Source organism: Ceratotherium simum, chromosome 28 (assembly GCF_057802395.1).
Source record: "Ceratotherium simum simum isolate JZ-2026a chromosome 28, ASM5780239v1, whole genome shotgun sequence".
NCBI lineage: Eukaryota > Metazoa > Chordata > Mammalia > Perissodactyla > Rhinocerotidae > Ceratotherium > Ceratotherium simum.
In genome coordinates, this window is record NC_141927.1 from 38,475,613 (window position 1) to 38,501,439 (window position 25,827).

The following is a 25,827-nucleotide window of genomic DNA, read 5'->3' on the forward strand; positions in this document are numbered from 1 at the left end:
GGCCTCTGCGTTTTCATGGTCCTATGATGTAGTTTTAGATCTTCTCATCAACTCTCTTATGAAAGTCTTCAGTTTGTCTGTAGTCTCTCCCTCTTTTTTTAATTAGAGAATTAGGTACATTTTATTTACTTACTTATGGGTAAATTGTAATCAGAGATAGATGGGAGGTTGTCTTCTCAGTTTCCAGTTGTTCTTTGCTGAGTTAACTGGTAAGAACTCTTAACCTAGTAGTTCTCAACTCTGGCTACACATTAGAATCTTTTGAGTCCCTTAAAAACAAATCCAGGTCTCACTAGAGAGATTCTCGTTTCTTTCCTCTGGGCTGCGGCCCGGGTGATCTCAGTGTGCTTCCTGGGTGGAGGATGCGCGCAGCCACGAGTGGCCGCAGGCATGGTTCTAGCCAGGTCTCCTGAGGCACTGCTCACACCCTGCCATCTGTGCATGGGTGTCTACTTTACTGACTCAAAAATACTGTGACACTTGTAGTCTTTACTGTGCATAGGGTGCCATCTTTAAGCATCGAACATGTACTTTTCCTGATTTCTACGGAGGTCTTGTTTCCCCTCAGTGTGCTCTGCAGACATTGGCTGGGGCTGTGTTTTGCCTCCCTTTCAGGCCATATGCACTTTCTGGGTGGGATGGCATGCTCCAGCCATTTTAGGGGATTACAAACACCTTTAGGCAGGAGTGGTAGTTGAAAACAGATTTCTCATTAGTGTAATGTCATGACTTCTTGGGCAATATCTTCAAACGCCCCTCCTCCTTCCTAATAACAGGAGCTTAGAATAGTAATAATAATAGTCTATTTTGAGCATTTCCCTTGTTCTAGGTACCGTGAAAAATGCTTTATGTTTATTGTCTTGTAATCTTTTCAACAGTCCTTTTTGTAGATATTGTTGAATAGAAGCTTAAAGAGATGAAGTAATTTACCCAAAGTCACACACATACTGCTAGTTAAGTGATAAAGTCAGGATTCAAACTTTGGTGTGTTTCTTTGGATTTTTGAACCATAAGCCTATTACCTATTCAAAATGACAAATACAATTTTAAAGATACCAAAATGACAAACAGTGACCTCTCCCTTCCACTCCTAGAGGCAGCTGCTGTAGCCAGTCTATGGTGTATCTTTGCAGAGATACATGTCTTTGCAAATACGTATCAACTGTATGTATTTTTCCTTCTCCCTCCCTCCCTCACAATTGGTATTTATTCTGGGCATTGTTCTGCATCTAACTGGGAGGTTGTTTCTTATCCATGCCTATGTAGATGTCTTTCTGTTTTTTAACAGATGAATAGTATTCCATTGTTTCCTCTGTTAATGGACAGTGATATTTCTTTTGATATTACAGACAATGCTGCAGTCAATAACTGCGCACATAGATCATTTTGCATGTGCTTCAGTACAGGGTTTCTCTCCCTCAGCACTGTTGACATTTGGGGCTGGATAATTCTTTGTTGTAGGAGCTGGCCTGTGCCTTAGAGAATGTTTATCACCTTTGTGTCTTCTATGCACGATGCCGGTAGCACCCCCATCCCAAGTTGTGACAACCAAAAATGTCTGCAGATATTACCAGATGTTCCCTAAGGGAGTGAAAAATTGCCCCTGGTTGAGCACCGTTGTTCTCATTTGTCTTGAGGATAAATTTTTAGAAGTAGAATTACTGGATCTAAGGTTATGTGCGTGTAAAATTCTGATGGCGATTGCTGAGTTGCTCTCCATAGAGGTGGTACCATTTTACACCCCAACTGGCAGTATTTGAGAGTGTTTTCTCATTTTCACCAATACGGTGGTTTATAAAAAATTTTTTGGCATCTCACTATAGTTTTTATTCATACTTCTCTGCTTTACAGCTAACCTTTTTATTGAGCACTTAGCACTTGCTCGGCAAATGGTATTTTTGGCTTGTGGGTTTTGTGACATGCTGTGACGTGCTGTGAAATGCCTGCCTCCCTATGTAGCCCTTAGTCTTAGTTTGGTACCTAGAACTGAAGACAGTGCTCTGGGTTTCTTCTGATCATAAGGAAATCATACTACGTACCATCTAGTGTGTGACTGGCACTGTGCTCGGTGTGATTTACAAATGCGTTATCCCAGTGTAACCTAAGCATTTGTTTTTAATAAAATGGCGTATCTTCTTCCTTTTGAGTTGGTATGTGGCATCTCTCTGGACACATTCTGGTAGTCAAGGTCCCCTGAAGGAGGATGTGTCACAGAGAGCTGGCTGAAAGGAGTATTTGATTCTGCAGTTGGGAATCATAATAGTTCCTGCCTTGTGATCGGGTCAGATTGGTTTAGATGCCCTGATTTAAGTTTGTAAGTTCCCTCTGTTATTTTCTCTTCCAGGACTCTCTTCTTTTCCTTGTTAACCATCATCAAAGTGTGAAATTATGGCTTTGGGTATGCTTGTTTTTTTAATTCTCGTCTCTAGGCCTGTTTGTTCACCACTACCCACCTAACGCCCAATACAGTGTGTGGCACATGGTGTGTGCCCAGTCAACACCTGCATGGATGAGAACTGAGGAGCCCTTGGGAGCCGGGCCACTGAAGGCCTCAAGGCCAGATTTGCCCTTCAGTGGATTGAAGAGTTGAGTTCATTTAGCGATGAGCTCTGTCACATTCCCAGGATGAAGCCATCTTCCCTCCTAAGAGGGTCGGAACTAGTTGGTTCTTATGTTTTTCTCTTGACCATTTGGGTTTTGGGGGGAACTTTGATCCAAATGACCCTCAGTGAGTTTGGCTGAAAGCTGTGGAAGTAAGCAAAGTGAAATCCTCTCCTAACTGAGCAGTTATCTAGAAATTGTGATGTGATTGAGTTCTGATGTGAGCGATTTTCTGGTATTTCCAGAGATAAAGTCTGTGTTAAGGAGGCCTAAGACCCAGTTACCTCTGGCTTTAATGACTGCTTTGCTAAGCCAGCAAGATGTTTGGAACCCTGCTTGATAACCACAGTTTACTTGCTTTTTTTTTGTCTCCTTCCAGGAATTTATGTGAGGATTGTTTAGTGTTGGCCAGATAACTTGTTTGGCTAGTTTACTATTCTCTGCTCTGGAGGCCGGTGCTCAGAAACAAGAACTCAAGGGGTGGGGCAGGACAACAAGGGGAAAGTCACTGCCTCTGAGGGGGAAGGAGCAGCTGGGCCACGGGTTGACAAACTGTTTCTGAAAAGGGTCAGGTAGTAAATAATTTGGCTTTGCAGGCCATGGTCTCTGTCACATCTTTGTTTTTTACAACTGGTTAAAGATGTAAAAACCATTCCTAGGTCATAAGCCTTATAAAAACAGGACATAGCCAGATTTTGGGCCATGGGCCATGGTTTGCCAACCTCTGAGCTAGGTGAAGAAATTAGTTTAATGCTAAACATGTTTAGTTTAATGTTTTTGGGGCTGTGAACCAGAATAACCTTGGGAATTCTCAGTTGATTGTGATCCAAAGAAAAGAGATCTAGGGCCAGCCCCGTGGCTTAGCGGTTAAGTGCGCAGGCTCCGCTGCCGGCGGCCCGGGTTCGGATCCCTGGCGCGCACCGATGCACCGCTTGTCCGGCCATGCTGAGGCCGCGTCCCACATATAGCAACTAGAGGGATGTGCAACTATGACGTACAACTATCTATTGGGGCTTTGGGGAAGAAAAAAAGAGGAGGATTGGCAATAGATGTTAGCTCAGAGCCGGTCTTCCTCAGCAAAAAGAGGAGGATTAACATGGATGTTAGCTCAGGGCTGATCTTCCTCACCAAAAAAAACCAGAAAAGAGATCTAAACGCTGGCATGGGAAGTCAAAGTGACCCTGGTGTCAGTCACTTTGGGTCCATAGAGCTCAAGGTGACCTTGGCCAGAGTGACAGCAGCGGTCCGGTGGGACAGAGGTCTTGCTGCTGCTTTCCCATGGGAGTGCTGGCTGAGGAAGACAGGGATGGAAGAGAGGAGCGGGGGCATGGCCCTCAAGTTAGGCTGGCATTAGATGGGTTTAAGGAACACAGTGACTCAGCATATTACTTTGGTTAAGTCTCAGAAATACATCCAATTTCCTGAGCCTCTGCTAGGATGTAGTTACAAGTCTGGCATGTGCCAGTTTGACCAGTTTATAAAAATGAAGGAGCAGGTTTGTACCTTGGATTCTGAGAACACCAGACTCTGTACATGAATCCAGATTTGCTCTGTGGTTTTCTCTGATTGCAAGAGGTCCTGTACAGCAGGCCTGGCGTGAAGGAAGCGTTCATTTATTTCAAGGTGGTTTGGGAGATAGGAGGGCACAGACAGTAAAGAGCGTGGACTGTGAGACAGGTGCGCTTGTCCAGATTCCCACTCTACCACCCACTAGCTGTGTGATCCTGGGTAACCTGCTAATCCTCTGAGCCAAGTTCCCTTCCCTGTAAAGAGCGGTGATAATGATCACTCCACCATGGGGTTATGAGAATGAAGTGAGGATCGTATATGTAAAATGCTTATTCTCTTAGCTCAGGGTCTGTAGTGTTAGCATTCAGTAAATGTTAGCAATAATAATGATAATGTGGAAGTGAAGGATCAGAAACAGGAAATAGTACTTGTGACTCAGTGCTACTGAAATATCATGTCTTTAATTTAATCACTAGATGTGTGGGAATGTAATGGGGCCAGTACTGGATTAGGAGTCAGGAGAACTGGATCTGTGTCTGCCTCGCTCCGTTTCCTAATTGGTAAATAAAAATAATATGTGTTGACAGCTTGTGAGATACTACGTGAAAGGGCATTGAGTTCTATAAAGCAGTGGACAAAATTGGAGGTGAAGTCAGTAACCTGTTCACTTGCTCAGTTTCGTGAACTTCTGAGTGTATTGGAACAGAGCCAGAAGGTGATTAGTGTGGAGCCAGAATGTCTGCCAGAGAGGCTTCACAGGATGCTCCCAGTTCAGGACTTGTGTTGGTAACTGGTATTAGGAATGAGTAATATAAAATTGGAATACTTTTGTAAGATATTTGAAATAGTGGAAAATTAAAAATGAGTGGCCATAGTAAGTGAAAGAAGCCAATCTGAAAAAACTATACACTGCATGATTCCAACTATAAACGCAAAGCTATGGAGACAGTAAAAGGATCAGTGATTGTCAGGGGTTGGGGTCAGGGAGGGATGAATAATTGGAGCACAGAGGATTTTTAGGGCAGTGAGAATACTCTTTGTGATATTATGAAGATGGATACTTGTTATTATACATTTGTCCAAACCCACAGAAGGTACAATACCAAGAGCAAACCCTAATGCAAACTATGGACTTTGGGTGATTATGATAACGTAGGTTCATCAGTTGTAACAAATGTACCCCTCTGGTGGGGGATGTTGATAATGGGGGAGGCTATGCGTGTATAGGGCAGAGGGTATATGGGAAATCTCTGTACCTTCCTCTTAATTTTGCTGTGACCCCAAAACTGCTCTAAAAAAATAGTCTTAAAAAAAATGAAAAGAGTGGCCAGTGTGGGGAGATAGGCTGGAGGAGTTTAATCTCTATGTAGAAAATGTGATGATACCTCGTAAAATTAAAACTGTATATTTCGGGCCGGCCCTGTGGCTTAGTGGTTAAGTGAGCGCGCTCCACTGCTGGCGACCCGGGTTCGGATCCCGGGCTCACACTGACGCGCTGCTTCTCCGGCCATGCTGAGGCCGCGTCCCACATACAGCAACTAGAAGGATGTGCAGCTATGACACACAACTATCTACTGGGGCTTTGGGGGGAAAAAATAAATAAATAAAATCTAAAAAAAAAAAAAAAAGAGGTTACAACCAAGTTAACTTCAAAAAAAAAAAAAAAAACTGTATATTTCTTTGCCCTGCAATTCCATTTCCAGGAATTTATCCTGAGAATGTATTTGCATGTGCGTTTTGTGCGCTAAATCCTGTGTACGCACATTATTTATAACAACAAAAAAGTGGAAGCACTTGTGTCCAACCTCAGGAAACCAGTTAACGCAATCCTGGTACATTCGTACAGGTGAAAACTATGCACCAGTAAGAGTGAGGGAGCTCTGTATTTGCTGATGGAACCCTCTTCCAAGATGTGTTAAGTGAAAAAAACAGAAAGCTAGGTAAAGAATGATGTTCGTAGTATGCCGTCGTCATTGTTGCCAGCTGGGGGGCAGTAGAAAAAGGTCAATTATGATGTCCTTGTATAAGCATAGACTATCTCGGGAAGAATAGGAAGCTGGTAACATGCTGGCACCTCTGGATAAGAGCTCTGGGTAGCTGGGGGCCAGGTAGGAGAGGAATTGACTTTTCACAGTATACCCTCTTAATCTTTTGAAATGTGTCTTATTTCCATATATTCTCTATTCAAAAAGTTTGGCCACAGATTGAAGTTGAAAACTGTATGAAACTATATGAAACATCTGTGTATTTTCCTCCCACATGCGTGTCTGCCACCTCTTGCTCTGCGCAGTCCCCTTGACCTTGATGACTTGAGAAGCTGACACTGACCCTAGGCTTACCCTGAAACAGTCCCTGCCCCCAAAGCATATTGGCGTTTCTCTTGATTTGTGTGACTGACGATGTTTCTCTTTCCACCCCCAGCTTTGGCAGCATGTGAGCAACGTCTTGCCAAGAACCCAGGTCACCACTGAGAAGGGAGCCTTAGGGAGAATATCCAGAGGAAACCAATGCCAGACGCATCTGGAATTACAGTCACCACGGCAGCATGAGACATTCTGTGCCAGCATCTGTGTCCTGCTGGCAAAGACTGTAGCTCTCCAGGCAGGAGGGTCCTGGAAGCAGCAAGCACCAGGAGCCTCTAGAGAAAGAATGGGGACAGATATGAACTCTCTACAATGAACACATTTTCAGCTTATGAAGGAATTTTGAGTAAAACAGTTATTTAATTTCCACATATTGAAGTTCAGTAGCCTTCTGTGTGAAGTGCCAGCAGTCTCCCCTTCACGGGAGTTATTGGGATTTTTCTGGCACCAAGTTGAACTCTTCTTCATACTTCTGGCAGTGACAGATCTTCAGGACAGATTTATCTGCTAAATGCTTTTGGGCAGGAAAAAAAGTAAAACTTCTGGAAGCAGTGTAAGGGTAGCAGGGCAGAGATCCCTCCTTCACAGCTCACTTTCACAGAAACTTGGCCCGGACTCAGATGCTTGTATTGGCAATTGATTCTGCCTCGTTCACCTCCAAGTCCATCTGTTCTGGAGAGATCTGGCGTTTTTGGGCTGCCTCCTGTGGCCCTTCTTACTGTCCTTCTACTCGCAAGCTTTCTATTCAGGCAGTCAAATGGTGTGAACTTTGGAATGGAGTTTGTTATCCTCTGGGGACTTGCTCCCTTTCGCGGGCTGCTGCTGTCTGAGAGGACTGTCTGAAGGCCGTGGTCTGTTCTTGGGGAGGAGGGCACTGGCCTTGCCTGGATCCTCCATCATGTTCCTGTTGCTGCCTTTTGATAGCCTGATTGTCAACCTTCTGGGCATCTCCTTGACCGTCCTCTTCACCCTCCTTCTCGTTTTCATCATAGTCCCTGCCATTTTTGGAGTCTCCTTTGGTATCCGCAAGCTCTACATGAAAACTTTGTTAAAAATCTTTGCGGTGAGTTGTGCTGTTTACAAATGGTTCCTTCACAGAGGAGGGAAGATGTGCCGTCAGCAAAAAGAGTTGTTCTTACCTGGTTGATTATTATCTCTGTATTAATATGGAGAAATAAGGGGGAATGGGAAATGGCATTTGAGTAAAAAGAATAGCTAAATGTGTACATGTGAAAGCCCTGAGCAATCTTTCTTTTTGAGCTCAGGTACTTGTATGTTTGATTCATCTGCGCAAAGGAGCCTGTTCATGACTGCACACCTGGCCTGTTGATTTCAAAGAGAAGGGCTTAGAATTAAGGGAAAAAATCACTGCCAGAGTCTCTGCCTCCTCTTGTGTAGCAGATACTAAAACACAAAGCCGCTGCTGACATCTTCCCTCAGTGATCAGTATGAGACTCTCGTCGTTCTCTCTCATATATGTATCAAATAGGTTCTTGCATTCAGACAAAAAGAATTAACAGAAAAGGACATTTGATGAATTGTTTTATTTTCTTAAAGATAGGGGAGAAGGATATTAAATTTCTTTTTTTTTTTTCCTATGAGGAAGATCAGCCCTGAGCTAACATCCATGCCAATCCTCCTTTTTTTTTTTTTACCCCTTTTTCTCTCCAAAGCCCCAGTGGATAGTTGTATATCATAGTTGCACATCCTTCTAGTGGCTGTATGTGGGACACTGCCTCAGCATGGCCAGACAAGCGGTGCGCGCCCAGATCTGAACCCGGGCCGCCAGTGGCGGAGCACACACACTTAACCACTGAGCCACAAGGCCAGCCCCCATAAATTTCTTAACATGTGTCAGAACTAAACTGGTTATACCACTGAAGAGAACTGGTTACAATGTAAAGGGAATGGGGTAGAAGTGATAGTTCCTGGGGGTTGATCTATGCCGCAAGACTTTAAATATCTATTCAAAGATTTGGTAATTTGTTGGCAATATCCTTTTCAGTGGTCACCAAATCTTCAGGTGTTCTTTTCCACAACTGAGACCATGTATAATTTGAGAAATGCACTCATAATAGTAAAAATAATACAGTATTATTTGTTCATATAGTGTCTGTGGTTTCAGAATAATTTCATTCATTTTCCTTTGGTTCCTTATAATTCTGCAGTGGACAGGGTATCTGCATTTTATCAGTGAAGAAATAGAGACTCAGAAAGATTAAGTGAGGTATATGAAATGTTACATTATAGTGGGAAATATTTTTTATGTATGTTATTGAATCTTGGGTTTTAGTATTTAATATTCCTATAAGAATATGATTTTTTTCACATTTTAAAAAATTGAGGTGAAATTGACATATTAAATTAACCATTTTAAAGTGAAGAATTTAGTGGATTGATTATATTCACAGTGTTGTATAACCCCACCTCTATCTCGTTCCACAACTTTTTCATCACTCCAAAAGGCAACTCCATACTCATTAAGCAGTTGCCCCCTGTTTTCCCCTCCCCTGGCAACCACGAGTCTATCTTCTGTCTCTGGATTTACCTCTTCTGGATATTTTATATTAATAGAATCGTGTAAAATGTGCTCTTTTGTGACTGATTGGCTTCTTTCATTTAGCATAATGTTTTTGAGATTCATCCATGGTGTAATGTTTTAGTACTTTGTTTTTTATGGCTTAATAGTATTCCAGTGTGTGTCTCTACCATAATTTGCTCGTCCATTCATGCATTGATGGGCAGCTTCGACCTTCTGGCTGAACTCAATAGTGCTGCTAAGGTGCATGTACTTGTTTGAGTACCTGTTTTCAGTGATATGATTTTTGAGCACTACTTGTGTCTCTGGGGTTATCTAGTTCCTTGCTACTGGGAGAGTGGTCTGGAGACCAGAAGCATGAGTATCACCTGAAAGCTGGTTAGAAATGGCGGTCTCAGGCCCACTCAGGCCTACTGAATTAGAATTTACATTTCAACAAGATCCAGGTAATTCATAGGCACATTAAAGTTTGAGAAGTGGTAATCTAGTCAGGCTTTGGACTGGCTGCTTTACTAATGTATAGTATTTTAATTAATCAGGAAATGTAATTCTCTTAAATTTCAGTCCAAGAAAATCTTCAGTAGATCCCAGGGTTCCTGTGGACCATATAGCTTACTACCCCTGCCCTTTTGCCACTATGAAAAACGTATGCCAGTATAGAGTCAGTAGAACAGCTGATAAACTTTTAGGAGACAACCGTGAGGGATATCTAGCTTTCATTCAAGTTTATAAGCAAGTGATTAATTCATAGACTTACGGAAATCCTTATTTTTATTTTAAATTTTTTTATTGATGTCATAATAGTTTATAACATGGTGAAGTTTTAGTTGTACATTATTGTTTGTGAGTCACTGTATGAATGCATCCCTTCCCCCCTTGTGCCCACTCCCCCAACCCCCCTTGCCCCTCATAACCACCAAACAGTTCTCTCTGTGTGTTGGTTTATATTCCACATATGAGAGAGGTCATACAGTGTTTGTCTTTCTCTCTCTGGATTATTTTGCTTAACATAATACCCTCTAGGTCCTAACATAATACCCTCTAGGTCCGTCCATGTTCTTGCAAATGGGACAATTTTGTCTTTTTTATGGCTGAGTAGTATTCCATTGTGTATATATACCACATTTTCTTGATCCAGTCATCAGTCAAGGGACACTTGGGTTGCTTCCACGTCTTGGCTATAGTGAATAATGCTGCAGTGAACATAGGGGTGCATAAGCCTGTTTGGATTATTGATTTCAGGTTCATTGGATAGATACCCAGTAGAGGGACAGCTGGGTTGTGTGGTATTTCTATTTTTAATTTTTTGAGGCATCTCCATACTGTTTTCCGTAGAGGCTGCACTAGTTTGCATTCCCACCAGCAATGAATTAGGGTTCCTGTTTCTCCACATCCTCTCCAACATTTGTTTTTTGTGGTGATTATAGCTATTCTAACGGGTGTAAGGTGATATCTTAGTGTAGTTTTGATTTGCAGGAAATCCTTATTTTTAAAACATAGAAATAGGAGTTGTCAGCCTGGGGTTCTTCTGTTGAGGCTAAAATTTTTTAACTTAGATCGCTTTGGGTAGGACAGAAGGCCTAGAATCCATGTATAGTCCCTACTCTATTTTGAAAATGCCCCCCAAAATTAATAAAGTTCATAGCCAAGTAAATCCTCCTTATTGTGACTATATTTTTAAATGTACATTCTTGTGACTTTTAATGTAGATTATAATTATGCAATGGAGAGTTTGTTAAATATGTATTGTTGGATCAGTCCATGGGACAGATGTCTTGAACTGTCAGACTCTTTGCTGACCACGTATTGAAAATCACTGGTTTGAGGCACAGTGGTTTAGAAGTGGTACCAGAAGTAATGTGTGTATATATGTATATACCCATTTGTGACCTCAAGATTTGGAATTTCAAGAACTAGATTTGCACCTCCTATTTCCTAGAGGCCTGTGTCAGGCACTTAGAGGGTTCTGGGTACCCTGTGGCTCCTGTCCTGTTGAGCTTCATGGATAATTACAACTTGGCTGTGAGCTAGAGTAAGGGGTGGGCTAGAAGGGACTGATAGATACCAGCAGGGGCATAGGGTGGGTCTACAAGAGGGTACAGTCTTTTCTCACCCTCTGCAAAGGCTTATTGCTCTGAGTTGATCTTAATGGAAAGAAAGAACTGAATGTGATTTTTATCAGTGGTAGTATTAGATACAAGTTGGATTTGGCCAAACTGGTTTTAGATCTTGGGAAGTACACATCTGTGTGTACATCTAGAATATACCGATACTTGTGGGTGTTTTTTAATAGAGGAGAGACCTTTATTTTGCTTTTTTCAGCCTCTTCATCCCTTCCTAAATTGGGATGATATATATAATTTCGAGGTGGAGGGAAGCTCATAGATCATCTTAATTCTGTGGGTCTCCCCTGCTAACTACACATTTGAATCACCTGGGGAAGCATTTTAAAAGTACTTATGTGAGAGCACTAGAATCTCCCCAGAAATTCTGATTTAATTGATTTGGGTGGGCATTTTTTAAGACTTTCTTAAGTGATTCTGACATAAGCCATCAAAAGGTAGAGTGTGGTTCACCTCCTCTTGAATGGGGACCTGCCTTAGTGACTCATTTCTAAATAGAATGTGGTGGAATGTCACGCTGTGTGACATGTGAGATTAGGTTAGAAACAGCAATATAACTTCCATCTGACTCTTGAGATGCCTCCCTCTGGAACCCAGCCACCATGTTGTGAGGAAGCCTAGGCCACGTGTGGGTGTTCTGCTCACAGCCCCTGGAAGGCTCTGACAACCAGCATCAACTGCCACACACAGGAGTGAGCAAGCCTACAGAGGATTCCAGCCCTCCTTCACCAGGGTGAAGGAGTCCAGTTCACTGAGCAGCCATTCCTTCACAGGTGGCTCCCAGCTAGCCCCCAGGTTCCTCCGCCTCTGCTCTTTCCCTGCTCTTGACTTTGGGCAGTTCTTTCCTAGACACAGAAGCACTTAGTAATGTACCTGAAGTTTGAAAAAGTAAAGCTAGAAGTAAAAGCAGGAGGGCAAGGGATGTTTGTGACAGAGCTTTGTCACAGAGCTTGGAGATGTAGTCTCTTTTAACCAGTACCCTTCCACGTAAAACCAGAAAACCACAGCCATCTCGAATTTTGCATAGTAAAGCAGTCCTCACAGACCTAAATTCTAGTGCTCAAGGGGCCTGACGTCATATATTCCTGCCTATTGCAATCTAAGTGTAAGAATTGTCAGGTCAGAACCACATCTTGCTGCTTTTGACTATGCATACAATACCAACAGAGTCTTGGCCAAAATGGAAAACACTAAACTCTGGTTGAGGGACCTGTGTGCCAGGCCTGTTGTCAACTCTCTTGTCCCTTATTCACCTCTTCCCTGGATGGAATTCACTTTCCTCCATTTTAGGGGTTATGTATATATACATTTTCTTCTAGAAAAGATCATCCGTACATAGAGCTGGAAGACATAGGTGGCTAAATATCTGAAATATAGAACATGAGTTAGGTGTGTTTCCTTGCCTTAGACCTTGCCTTGCCTTTGAGTGGGTGACTATGTAAGCCGTCTGTTTTTTCTAGACAGTGGCGTTTGACCAGATGAGGTCAGATCACTGATTAAACTCGTGTCCGACCTGGTTTTGGCTCTGCTAGACCAGGCAGAGTAGTCTTACTAATACTTCAGGCTCTACCAGCAGAATCCACAAATGCTTCAGGCCATGTGGATTTTGCTGCGTCATGGAGTAAGAGTTCTTTCCCGCCTTGCATAACCGTGGAAACAGGTTTGAAAAGACACTTTAAGATATCTGTTCTGGGCCGGCCCCGTGGCTTAGTGGTTAAGTGTGCGCGCTCCGCTGCTGGTGGCCCAGGTTCAGATCCTGGGCGCGCACCGACGCACCGCTTGTCCGGCCATGCTGAGGCCGTGTCCCCCATACAGCAACTAGAAGAATGTGCAACTATGACATACAACTATCTACTGGGGCTTTGGGGAAAAAAAAGGAGGAGGATTGGCAATAGATGTTAGCTCAGAGCCGGTCTTCCTCAGCAAAAAGAGGATTAGCATGGATGTTAGCTCAGGGCTGATCTTCCTCACAAAAAAAAAATGATATCTGTTCTGTTCTTTGACTCCTCATGGACATAACTTTGTGTGCAGTGATAACGCCTTCCAGTAGAGAGTAAGTGGGCTCATGTTTCCACCTTCCGGATTTGGTAAAGGGAGAGACCCAGCCTCTGACCCTCTTACTCTAGTTAAGAGGGTTTTAATGAAGGAAGGGAGGCCCTAGGAAGAGCCTCTCTTTTGTAGATCTCTTCTCAAGCCCATTATTATTTCAATAATAATGAGGACAAAGCGTTTTGCAGTTTCCCAAGTTCTGTCACATGTGATCTCACTGCCTCCATGACGTAGGAGGTCGATGTACCATTCTGTTTTGTAGATAGAAAAGAGTGCTGGAATGAGCTGCTTAAGGAACATAGCATAAGTGTCAAACTTGGGATTTGAACCTAGATTGTTTTTATCTCCAAATAGTGTTTTTTTGTTTTGTTTTGTTTTGTTTTTTTAACACTAAGCCACTCCCAAGCCTTTCTATGTTAGGGTGTGAAGTTCTCCTGTTAAAAGGTTACTCAGAGGGTGAATGGGCAATCCAGACATAAATATTATATAAATCCTTTATCTACTTGAAAACTGAAGTTGTTGCTTTCTTGGAATAATTTGGGAGGTAGGCAGCATAGTAGCTTAAAGGATGCTTGATTTTGTGGTTTGTGAATAGCGACTGTTTGGCAATAAAGAAGGAACATGTGAGGTCTGTGCACTTTTGGCTGGTGAGTTCCTTAAGGAGCTGGGAGACAGATTTAGGCAGTGAGAAGCAGGCCCAAGAAACTTACCAAGCTCCTTAGTTTCCAGCTCTTTCCTATCGGTGACTTAACTTGGTCCTACTTATCAAGGAGGGGCCTGCTCTAGGAGGAGAGGGCTTTGAGTCTCCCTTTAGAATGGATGCTCTCTGGGCTGCAGTCTGGTCTGAGCTGATGGGCTTGAGGCTTTCACAGAATGGAAATGGAGGTGTTGACTGAATGACAAGGGTCTCATTCTTGTTGGTTGCCGTTTCTCCCCCACAGTGGGCTACTTTGAGAATGGAGAGAGGAGCCAAGGAGAAGAACCATCAGCTTTACAAGCCCTATACCAATGGTAAGACTGGGACTGGATGCTTGTCCTGAGAGGCCCTTTGAAATGTGTTCCTGAGTGCTTTTAATTCCACACCTGCTCTTCACCATATAAAAGTAGGATATGTCCTCTGAATATTTTTAACGTGCTTTCTCCCAGTGTGCTGCTTAACAGGGTTGTTCTCTTTTGCAGGAATCATTGCAAAAGATCCCACTTCACTAGAAGAAGAGATCAAAGAAATTCGTCGAAGTGGTAGTAGTAAGGCTCTGGATAATACTCCAGAGTTTGAGCTCTCCGACATTTTCTACTTTTGCCGGAAAGGAATGGAGACCATTATGGATGATGAGGTGACGAAGAGGTTTTCCGCAGAGGAGCTGGAGTCCTGGAACCTGCTGAGCAGAACCAATTACAACTTCCAGTATATCAGCCTCCGGCTCACTGTGTTATGGGGGTTAGGAGTGCTGATTCGGTATTGCTTCCTTCTGCCACTCAGGTGAGGGCAGGACCTGATGGGGACAAAGACTAGAGCTGCTGCTGCCTAAGCCTGATGCAGGGTCTCCTAACCTCTGTCTGCCTCCTTGGTTTTCCTGTTTTAGCAAGGATAGTGTGATTCTTTCACTGGCCAAGTCCGTCTGACTCTTGGAAGGGTACACTGCTGGTTTTCCTTTAAAGGCCCTTGGAGTCTCTGCATATCAGACAGAAATAGTGGGGTTTCTTAAAGACAAATTGCTTGTCTAGGTGAACTAAACATAGGGACAGGGAACACGATGTCCTTTCTGGCCACTCCTCCTGGGCACAGCTCATTCTTTCCTATAGCTTGCCTCTACTACAGAGGCAATATTGATCTCTCAGTTTTTCTGTACTGTGTGCTATTCTGAGTATGTCTTGCCAGTTGCTGGTACCTTTAGGCTCTCCTTCCTGTTGCTTCACAGAGAAGCTGTGCTTCTGCCAGGGTTTGAAGCCAAAGGGAAGGGCAAGACGGCAGGGCAGCAAGTGCCTGAGGGCAGAACAGCCAGCGTGAGGATTTTCCATCATTTTGGCTGCCTGATGCCTGAGGAGATAGTGTCAGTTGAGAGAGCCAGATCCATAGTTCACTGTCAGTTTGGAATCAGAATGATCTCTGGGTCTGATAGGCCTGCTCGCATTTCTCAGTGGAGCTCTTATCTAGGTCCTGAGTGATGAGATCTTGGGAGTGGTTTTCATGATGCCCACTTTCATTTTCACACATTCAGTTCTATACTTGGTGTGAGGATTTATATGCTGTGTTTTAACTCGTCTTCTTATTACAGGATAGCTCTTGCTTTCACGGGGATTAGCCTTCTGGTGGTGGGCACAACCATGGTGGGATACTTGCCACATGGGAGGTGAGTCGAGTGCGGGTGTTCATGTTTGAAGGGTACTGGTTCTGGGCTTGGTGGCTCCGATACTGAAGGCCAGTCTGCTGCATTGGGTACAGCCAAATCCACAGAACCTTAGGTAGGTAAAATAACCCAATGATAACAGTGGCATCAGCATTTGAGTCTTTTACTTTTTTACTGATCTTGATCTATGACTGTGTTCTTTTTGCCCTCCAGCCCTCACAGTCTTCCCATTTTAAAGACAAAAGGGAGAACCCCCAAAACTGGAGAGTCCAGGGCAAGCAGATTTTAAAGCTTCTTTAGTTTTGAGCATTCTGCTGTGTTGATAAATTGGCAAGTGGATAAGAAATATAGGTAGGGCTTTTTTGTTTGTTTTTTTTTTTTAAGATAGATCTGCTCCTTCTGGGAAGTTCTGGGGCTAGCACACCTTTCTTCTGCCCTGGCTGGTGAGGAGGGTTGAGTCTCTGGGCTTCACCCTGCCTCTAGGGTTGACGGGAAGGAAGGGGATCTAGGAGACTTAACCTGCACTGGTAATTCTAGGGCTGTGTGTTCTGAGCCCATTAACTTAGGTGAATGTAGGCAATTCTCATCGTTTCTTTGTTTCCTCATATGTAGACGTAAAGATGCTAATTCACTACGGGGTTTTTCTGTATACAGTAATATTTATAAAAATACTTTGCAGTCATAAAGGACTATAGGCAGTGATAGTTAAATTGTTGGAGTCAGCAACTTCTCTTGTCTTCTTATATGTAAAATAAACACAAAAATCTGTGTCTTGTTGTTGCAGGTTTAAGGAGTTCCTGAGTAAACATGTTCACTTAATGTGCTATCGGATCTGCGTGCGAGCCCTGACAGCCATCATTACCTACCACGACAGGTGAGGTCACTGTACCATTGGAGGGAAATGGTGCTGGCAAAACCTGACCCTACTCAAGCTGGCCGGCCAGCAGGGCTCCTCTGAGTGTTCAGTAGAGCTGATGGAGCTGCTGGGGTGAGGGATGAGAGCCAAGTAGATGGCTTCCCACTAATTTTTGTTGTTGCTTTGCATACATTTTAAACACAGGAAAAACAGGCCTAGAAACGGTGGCATCTGTGTGGCCAATCACACCTCTCCTATTGACGTCATCATTTTGGCTAGTGATGGCTATTATGCCATGGTAAGACCTCCTGTTGGTTTCTTGGGGCAGGACTTCTTACTTTAGACTGTGAGGGCTGGGGGGCTCTGGACCCTTCACAGACCTCCTTCTTAGGGTATAACTAGGTAGACGTCTTTTTTATACATTTGTATGTATACATTTATATATTATATATGTATACATTTATATGTCTACCCAACCTAGGTTGTCACCTTCGTATCTGTTGCTTTTGGGAACTCCTTGGGCCTTTGGTAGGAGATGTTCTGAGCAGAGTCACTGAGAGTGTGGTTGGAGATCAGAGTTTGGACATTTAGGTGGACCATGGAAAGAGGTGAAGGGTGGGGAGGGAGGATGTGGAAAGACTGAGTTAGGGGCATTGGAGAATCTGCCCAGGGAGGGCATTGTTACACAAGGTATTGCTCACCTTCAGTATTTCCTCTTAGAGTTTTCAGCTCTGTTCTTAGTTACACATCTCAGGTATCACTGATTAAAAGGAGAAATTTAAGATTCAGGTAGTCTGATAGTGGTTTCTTAATAGAAACCTGTGGTTATCAATTGACTGTTAGAGGGTGAGAGGTTGGGGTACTTGTCTTGTGGGATCTGGGGCTTCCTCATCAGAGTTGGGGATTTGTGCCGGGATAGCTTCACCACCAGTTGTTCCTGTGTCTGCGCTTAGGTGGGTCAAGTGCACGGGGGACTCATGGGTGTGATTCAGAGAGCCATGGTGAAGGCCTGCCCTCACGTCTGGTTTGAGCGTTCAGAAGTGAAGGATCGCCACCTGGTGGCTAAAAGGTAAACCAGCAAGATGCTGCTGTTCTGGATGACCAGTTAGAGAGAAAGTATGCATTTTAGGGCTAGTGATCCCTCCACAGTGGAATTATAGCATCTTCTACACGGAGGCTATACTGCTTTCATAATAAAGTTTTAAACATGGAATATAAAAATAACCCTAGTATTATTTACCAAGTTGGTAAGGTTTCTTAACCTTTTTATTCCTTTACTCATTGTAATAAATGACATATGAACTTTTCATGCTATTTGGAATCTCAGAATGAGTTCCTTTATCACAAATAAAAGCAAACTTAAGGCAATGGAACAAAGTCCTGCTCTGTTTTCAAGCCTGAAGAAAAGATCAGTCTAGTATGAATGGGGGCAAGAGCTTTGCAGTAAATGGAGAGGCATCAGGACGCAGCTGAGACCATCTCCACTGGGGACAGATGAACCCGCTGCTAAATTCCCTCTGCTGCATCTCTCGGGACAGCGTTAGCCGGGTGGACTGTAGGTCCACCCAGCGCACCTGTCGGGAAGTTTGGTACAGGCGTTGATTGAGGGCGCTCTTGGCAGGGCCCTGTGGCAGGCATGTCCTTTGGGTAGTCCCCAGGCTGAACAGTGTCCTCTGTGCACAGACTGTGATACTTAATTCAACAGTTTTATGAATTAAATAGTAATCTGATTTTCCCTGTCTTGGTAAGTTTTGTCTTTATGAGATGAAGATTGTGGGCTTATGAAAGATAGGGTCATATTTGTTAACTTTTCTGTACCATCTGGTATCACATCTATGTAGGTTATCCATAAATGCATTTTGATGATGATGTACGTAAGGCTGTCTGACCCTTCGTTTTACTTTTCTCTCCTGAAGACTGACTGAGCACGTGCAGGATAAAAGCAAGCTGCCCATCCTCATCTTCCCAGAGGGTAAGAAGGCTGCTCACCACAGGAGGCTTCTGTGTGGGGAGGCCCTGCAGGCTCAGGGCCGTGCTATGGCCTCGGAGCCAAGTCTCAACCTTTGTTGGGCTGTTTTCACTGACTAATGCTAGGTCCCCTTTAAGTTGGTTGTGGGACTAGAACCTCAGGGGAATTCAGGATTTGGACTAAGAGTGCCATAGTGTGAACTTCCCCAGTGCAGAAATCCCATCTCTATATTGTCGTCAGGGTCTCGCAGCTTCTCACAGAGTTTTTACTGAGACCTCCCAAGTCTGCTCAGTGTCTCTGGCTGTTATCTGGGATGGTGTATGTGACTCAGGGAAATAGTCCTGTTATCGGAGAATGGGAAGCAATACAGTATTTTGCTCATCTCTTTTTTAAGTGTTAATTTATAAGCTAGGGAGATGACAGATTTATCCTGTTTGAAGAGCCATTAGAAGAATTTTTATTATTATATTTCGTCCTTAAACTCTTAGTCTCTGGGGTAAAGGACCAAAAGAAATAGCATTTTACTCTCTGCTGCATTTTAGGAACCTGCATCAATAATACATCGGTGATGATGTTCAAAAAGGGAAGTTTTGAAATTGGAGCCACAGTTTACCCTGTTGCTATCAAGGTACGTGACCTCTGAGGGTCATTACCACAGCTGCCATGGATGGGACGCAGCAGGAGGAGGTGGAGGAGGGAGCAGTGAGCGGGTTGATCCTCTTTGGCAGGGCAGCCTGGGGCTGGGCTAGTGTGGGTAGGACACTAGAGGAGGAGAATGTGAAACTTCATAACCCGGTAGAAGGGACTGGGGAGTGTTTGAGTGAGGAACAGCCAGATTCCAGCCACACCTCGCTGTCACCACCAGATTCAGGAAGTGGCAAGCCCTTCATAAGCTGTGTATATCTCTCCCCCCGTGCATTACCTTTTTCTTCATAAACCCAACTAGAACGTAAGGCACTCCATTTGAAGAGGCAGCTTACTGCGAGGGGGGCGGTGGGGCTGCCCAGCTGGATCTGCTGGAGAGGTGAGGATGGATGGGTGCAGGTTTATGTACCCTGAAGGAAGGGTAGGTACCTCCACCGGGCTGTCATATCATCTTATATACTGAGGAGAGCTTGTAAACATGAGACGGATCTGAGAGCTTGTACCTCTGACTATTCCAGCTCACATAGAGAGATGGGATTCAGTTAGCCAGTCAGTTTCCCTTTTTCCCCCCTTCACATCCATCTGATGATTTTATATATAGCCACATAGTATTATTTCTAAAAGAACGCTATTACTCACGTTATTACTTCTGAAAACCACAGGCTGTTGTCCATATGTTTAAAGTATTTAGGTTGGACTCTCAGATCAATGTAAAGCAGTGTGTAAATTTGAGTCAGAGTTGTGCTTAGAATTTCGTCTCTGTACTTTTGCAGGGGTGCGCTTGTTGTCTGCAGAGCGTTCTGTAGAAATATTCCTCATTTTCACTTGGCAGCACAGCGGGTGCGGTTGGGGGAAGAGGTGTTGCTCTTGGTTAAGCAGGTGCTTACCAGCCGCTCTGCTTTTACCAGGAGGCAGAGTACCAGGGCGGAGATGGCAAATGATGGCTGCAGGGTAGCTGATCTGTGGGTTAGGGCTGCCCCGGCAAAGTGTCAGGGATGCTGTGTCTGTGCACAGCAAGAAGGGAAACAGTCTGTCAGCAGTGTCTGCTGTGGCTATAGGAACAGGGAGTGGCGTTTGTGTCACACGCGTGCCATCCTGCATTGTTATTTAACATACTGAGGGTCCAGTACTCCACCACGTGTGTATTGAAAACAAACTACTAGATAGAAGCCCCTATCGCTCTCTCCAGAGCATCGGTTCTTTTTAGCTGCATCAGCATCACCTGGAGGGACTGTGGAAATGCAGATTGCTGGGCCCCACGCCCAGCGTTTCTGGACTTGCGTTTCTGACCTGCCCTGGGCGCCGCAGCTGCTGGTCAGGAGCCACACTATGAGGCTGCTGCTCTGGAGCAGTGGTTCTTAACCAGTCTGGGGACATGGGCCCTTGGGACAGTTATGACTCTCTCCAAAGACAAAAGCATGTAAATTTTACACATAATTTCATTCCATTCACAATTTATTAAAGCCCACAGAGGATTCAGAATTTCTGCTCCACTGATACTTTTCTAATTGTTGGGAAACCTTCACTGGTAACCAAACTTGGGTAACCTTAACAATTTCAGGTCTCTTGTAACATTTCCGCTAATATTAAGCCATTATCTGATTTTGAGGAATTTATTGCTATTTTGAGCTTTTACCTTGTTATTCTCTCTACAGTGTCTGCCCAGCGTGGAATAGAGAATCAGCCCTAAACAAGGGATTCTCCCACTCACACATAGTATCAAATTTTTTATCCATTTAGTGCTTTATAAAATATAACACTTCCCTCTAATCATACACATGAGCTTCTGGTTAAAACTTGCTCTTCTCCCTTGTTTCCTTTTGGTATTATAGTGTGAACTCATTAAGCTCTGTGTAGTTAAATCTAAATTTCTTAGTTTCTATAATTAAATCTAAATGTCTTCACTTATGTAGTCAGGTCCACAGCTAGGTGTAATTATCCAGTTTCTATTCTGAGGATCATAAAATTTAGGATTGAAAGGCCTAAAAGATCATACAGTTCAAGCCTGCTCCCACCCCCTCAAGTGCAAGACACCCGCAGCGTCCCTGCCAGTGTTCCTGCTCAGGCTCTTCCAGGAAAAGGGCATTTTCAATACTGGTGGTTGCTTTGTCCTGTGGGATAACTCTTGAAATTCTGTCTCCTTTTATCTTCCCACTCTCTGGTCCCAGGTCTTTGCTTTATCATTACACAGAGTCAGTCTGACGTCTGTGGTAGCCCTTGGGACTTGTTAACACTTCCACGACGCTCTGTTCAGGCCTTCTCCTCAAGGGCTCAGTCCCTCTTGTTGCTTCTGTAACTTCCTCCAGCACCTCTCCCAGCCTGCTTACCTGCCACTTAAAAATTCCTCTGTTTGGTGAGAATGAGGGTCACAGCTGTGGCCACATTGCCCACAAAATGCCGTGAAGGACAGCCTTTGCCTCCACTGGAGTCGTTGGCAAATGAAAGTCTTTGATCAGCCTGCTTCTTGGTGGGAAGTGCAGCCACCTGTGTGGTGGGGGCCTCATGAACGTCCGTGTGTGGCCATTTACGAGTGAACACTGATGGTTTCTCAAAGCAGAGCCTCCTCCTGAAGCAGATAATTAGCTTTGTTAGAAGTGTAATTACAGAAGCATATCGTAAGCTTTCTAATTGTTTTCCCCTTGGTCTGGGGGACCAGAAATGATATTAAAAAGTTGGTCGTTATATAAGAAAATATCTTTATTTGGGGGAGGTACATGTGCATGTATTTATGAGTGAATGATGTGATGTTGGGGAGAGGGTTTGTAAAAGAGGAGGGGATAGAGGAGGCCATTATGGTGAACTGTTGGTAATTACTGAGTCTGGGGAATGAGTATATGAAAGTATATTATCTTGTTCTGTTTTGGCATATGCTTGAAAAACCTAAAGAATAGATTTTGTACACCTGTGAGTGAGTGAGCCATGAACGTATTCACAGGAGGAAGGACATTTGTTTGAGGAAGACTGTTAGGCTAGTCCTCCCTAATGGCCTGCGGCAGAGTCTCGGGTCAGTGGGGGAGGTTGGTATGGCTGGAGGTCTGAACCCCCCAGGTGTAGGATCCCTTCAGAATGTTCGTGGAGGGGTCTGGAAGCAGCTTTCTAGTACTCGTACTGCCCCATGTGATGCTCTCAGAAAAGTGGCTGTTGACACACATACATTGTGAGAACTGCTGACTTCTTACCCTTTAGCTTTCCATTGTTTTTTAGTATGACCCTCAGTTCGGTGATGCCTTCTGGAACAGCAGCAAATATGGGATGGTGACGTACTTGCTGAGAATGATGACCAGCTGGGCCATTGTCTGCAGCGTTTGGTACCTGCCTCCCATGACCAGAGAGGTGGGTACCCACGCCGGGCGGAGGTCTTCACTTACCTCTGTGGGACCTGCGTCAAGTGGTCTCATTCCTTCTTTCTTACAGACAGATGAAGGTGCCGTCCAGTTTGCAAATAGGGTGAAATCTGCCATTGCCAGGCAGGGAGGACTCGTGGACCTGCTGTGGTGAGTCAGAGCCAGATTTTATCAGCTGAGTCTGGGAGAAAGGGAATTGCTGAAGCACATGCTGAATCATTGACTCCATTTACAAAGACTGCTCCTCTCCCTGGTGTGGAGAGTTGAGCTCACCAGCCCTGGAGAGGGAGCGCCTTGCCTCCTTTGTCTGGGTTCAGTTCAGAAGTGCCATGTGTTACCTTGACCTCGGGGAACGTGGAACCCAGGAGGCTTGGACTGAAATAGTTGAGTCTGTGTACCTCTCTGGGGGGTGTGCCTGTCTACTGGGGCACCCACACAATTCCTGTCTCTTTAGGTAGAGGTGACCAGATGCTGATCTGGAAACCTCACAGGAAGACTGGGCTCTGATCTCATGTGTTAGGCAAAACTGGGTCATCCTAGAAAGGCAGAAGTTTTACGTATTGCATTTAGCTTGTTCCCTGCTAGAGCAGGGGTTGGCAGACTTTTTCTGTAAGGAGTCAGTAAATACTTTAGACTTTGTGGGCCATGTGGCCTCGGTTGCACCTGCTTGGCTCTGCCACTGGTGTGAAAGCAGCCGGAGATGATACATAAAGGAATGAGCGTGTCCGTGTTCCAGTAAAACCTTACGTACAAAAACAAGTGGCAGGCTGGATTTGGCCTAGAGATGAACTGGGATGAATGCCGGTTCAGGGGAACCATTCCACCCCAAGGACCCTTACTTATAAGTGCAAGGGTCAGCTCTGGGGGGCATTTGACTGAGGTGGACTTCATGGGAGAAGAAAGTGTAGAAATGCAAGTTTTAAACTGACCTGTGGATTCTTAGGTAATAGCTTGGCCCTCAGATTACAGCCTTTTTAAAAATGCTAACATTTATTGAGCACTTCCTGTGTGCCAAACACTGTGTGTCCAGTGCTTTATGTGATGGTCTCACTTCACCCTACCGTGGCTCCACGAAGGATGAAAAGCATCACTCCCGTTCTGCACATGAGAAACGGAAACTCAGAGTGGTTCAGTAGCTGTATAACAAAGGAGCCAAGTAAGCACCAGAGCCAGATTTTAAACTCAGGTCTGACAGGCTTCTAGAGCTGGAATGTTCCACCACTGCTCCACAGTCCCTGTCACTGAGGCCTGGTAAAGACAAGGGGCTACTTGAAAAGGATGCCCTTGCTGTGGATTTTAAAGGGTGTAGCAGATGCAAGGTCTCCCAGTGTAAGGTCTGTCCAGTGATAGGGCTTCAACAGAGTCTTGCCACCACTACCACCAGCATAATTCAGGGAAAAATAGTGTAACAGAAAGACGGAAGTGGGCTTGGATTTTCATTAGTCACTGCAGGTGATGATAATCTAGGGTGTAGGCAAGGAGGTGGGGTGACCATGGGTGGGAGTGGGACTTTGAGGAAGCAAGTCCCAGTGTGGAGGATTTATGTGGGGTATTGGAGGAGCTGCTGGGGTGGTTAGCCCAGAACTCTGAGAGGCGCTCAGATGCCCTTACGGTACCAGCCCTTGAGCACAGAAGTAGTAAGAACTTGGATTTCCCCTTGTGTTCGTTGTTGATGTGAATTTGGAGAATCCCTGGGTCTGAATTTGACAGATTTTGTTTCACAGATGAGTTTTACAGATTTGTCGTCAGTCTCAGTATGTTAGAGCTTGGCTAGCCTTCCAGTACCTCCTTTATCTTCTGTAAGGTGACAATGAACGTTCAAGTAGAATTAAACTCCTTGGTAGGTTAAGCAATTACAAAGCACCTTCAGTATGAGTAGTGAATTCTGACCCAGGGCAAGAAGGAGAGTTTTAAGGTAGAAGGGGCGGATTCCAGGAGTCCAGGGCTGGTTTCTGAGGTCATGCTGATGAGAGAGCCATGGAGTCCTTTTGTTTCTGGCAGGTTTTTCTTGGTCTTTGAGCAGCACGGTGCATCTGGCCGTGATGTGAGGGTGGATGGGAAGCCTTCTTTGCTGTTACATCCAGTCTTTCTGTCATCAGGGATGGTGGTCTGAAGAGGGAGAAGGTGAAGGATACATTCAAAGAGGAGCAGCAGAAGCTGTACAGCAAGATGATTGTTGGGAACCATGAGGACAGGAGCCGGTCCTGAGCCCGCACCTCTCGCTGCCTGGAGCCGCCATGCCTGAATCCTGACGCGGGAGCCCGCTGGAGTGTCGCCGCCGCCCCCACCGCTGCATCCTTTCCAGGCGCCAGGGCTCTTCGGGCTGCTCTGGATCCCAGGACTCCAGCTTCTTCAGAGCTGCCCCGGGGTCCCTGGGCTTGCCATCTGAAGTGAACCATGCTGGGTGTTGCTGCCCAGGACGAGATGCCTTCTTGTTTCTTTCACAATAAGTCCATTGGTGGAATGCCATTCAAGTCAGCTCTCCACCTGTGCATGTGCAGGGCTGAGTGTTTGGGAAAAATTGGCCCCATTCTCCTATCCAGGACATTATGATGTTAGTCTCTTATGGATGTCCACCTGCCAGGGACTTGGCTGGGGAGAGGGTGCCCCCACCCGTGAGGAGAGGCACTGCCAAGGCAGTGTGGTCACTTCAGGCTAAACATCACCCCCAGCCTTGGAGCTCTGCAGACTTTATAAAAGGAAAACTTGTCTGCAGGGGCTTTCAGCAAAATGAAGTTTTAAATTCTTTGCTGCTGCCCATGGGCGGTCACTGAAGGGGACGGGAAGAGGTGAGGTGGACCAGGGACTGGTGTGTAGTGGGAACCAAGAGTCATTTTGCACTCAAACTCCAGTGCTCTCCCTGAACTCCCATGGGTGACTTGCTCTCTGTTAACATGTGCCTCAGTTTCCCCGTCTCTAACCTGGCTGGGAAGGGAAGGGTGGTGAGACCTACCTCACAGGGCTGTTGTGGGGATGGAAGTGCTGCTGTGAGTGAAGGGCCGGCCGAGCTCAGTGTTACAGGTTCAGATCCATGAAGGCGGCAGGACAAGGTCTGAGCTCAGGGCTGCTGCTCAGGGCTTGGGGTTGGTTTTGTGAGTAAATAAAATTGTCTTTGATGGTGAATGAATTGAGGGGTTTCTCCCTTCACTCTTTCTCCCCTAGATGTAGCCCTAAGCCACATGTTTCATATCACAGTCACAGTTCTCTGACTTGAACCTCAGCCCGGGACTGTAGGGAATCTGCTTGACTTCTGGAACGAGGACTAGTGTTGTTGGGAAGACAGTAAACGACTCATGTCAGATGTTTGCATCTCGCTGATGAATTTACAATTCCCAGCACAGACCGAGATGTGGATTTCTGCGCAGATCGGGCACCATTGGTTGAGTTTGGGGCGAGTGGAAGGTGGCAGGGGCAGCCTGTGTGTAAGGACAGTGGGAAGCAGTGAGGAAATACAAGGGCAGGGAGGAGCAGAGGTTCCTGA

The 25,827-nt window shown here is 44.9% G+C and overlaps 1 protein-coding gene across 4 annotated transcripts in view; it reads left to right on the forward strand.

Annotated features, from left to right (window-relative positions):
* GPAT4 (glycerol-3-phosphate acyltransferase 4) overlaps positions 1-25,469 on the forward strand; it is a 33,449-nt gene extending 7,980 nt beyond the window's left edge. For 3 of the 4 annotated variants that reach the window (XM_087418570.1, XM_087418568.1, XM_087418569.1), the window contains 12 exons: positions 6,532-7,536; positions 14,126-14,195; positions 14,364-14,664; positions 15,461-15,535; positions 16,317-16,406; positions 16,593-16,686; positions 17,342-17,457; positions 18,305-18,360; positions 18,900-18,985; positions 22,207-22,335; positions 22,417-22,496; positions 24,446-25,469. In XM_087418570.1, the coding sequence (XP_087274696.1) occupies positions 7,372-7,536; positions 14,126-14,195; positions 14,364-14,664; positions 15,461-15,535; positions 16,317-16,406; positions 16,593-16,686; positions 17,342-17,457; positions 18,305-18,360; positions 18,900-18,985; positions 22,207-22,335; positions 22,417-22,496; positions 24,446-24,554 (1,371 nt within the window). In that variant the 5' untranslated portion in view covers positions 6,532-7,371 and the 3' untranslated portion in view covers positions 24,555-25,469. The remainder of the gene's footprint in view (positions 1-6,531; positions 7,537-14,125; positions 14,196-14,363; positions 14,665-15,460; positions 15,536-16,316; positions 16,407-16,592; positions 16,687-17,341; positions 17,458-18,304; positions 18,361-18,899; positions 18,986-22,206; positions 22,336-22,416; positions 22,497-24,445) is intronic. The other variant, XM_087418571.1, reaches the window with a different exon arrangement.
* The last annotated feature ends 358 nt before the right edge of the window (positions 25,470-25,827 follow it).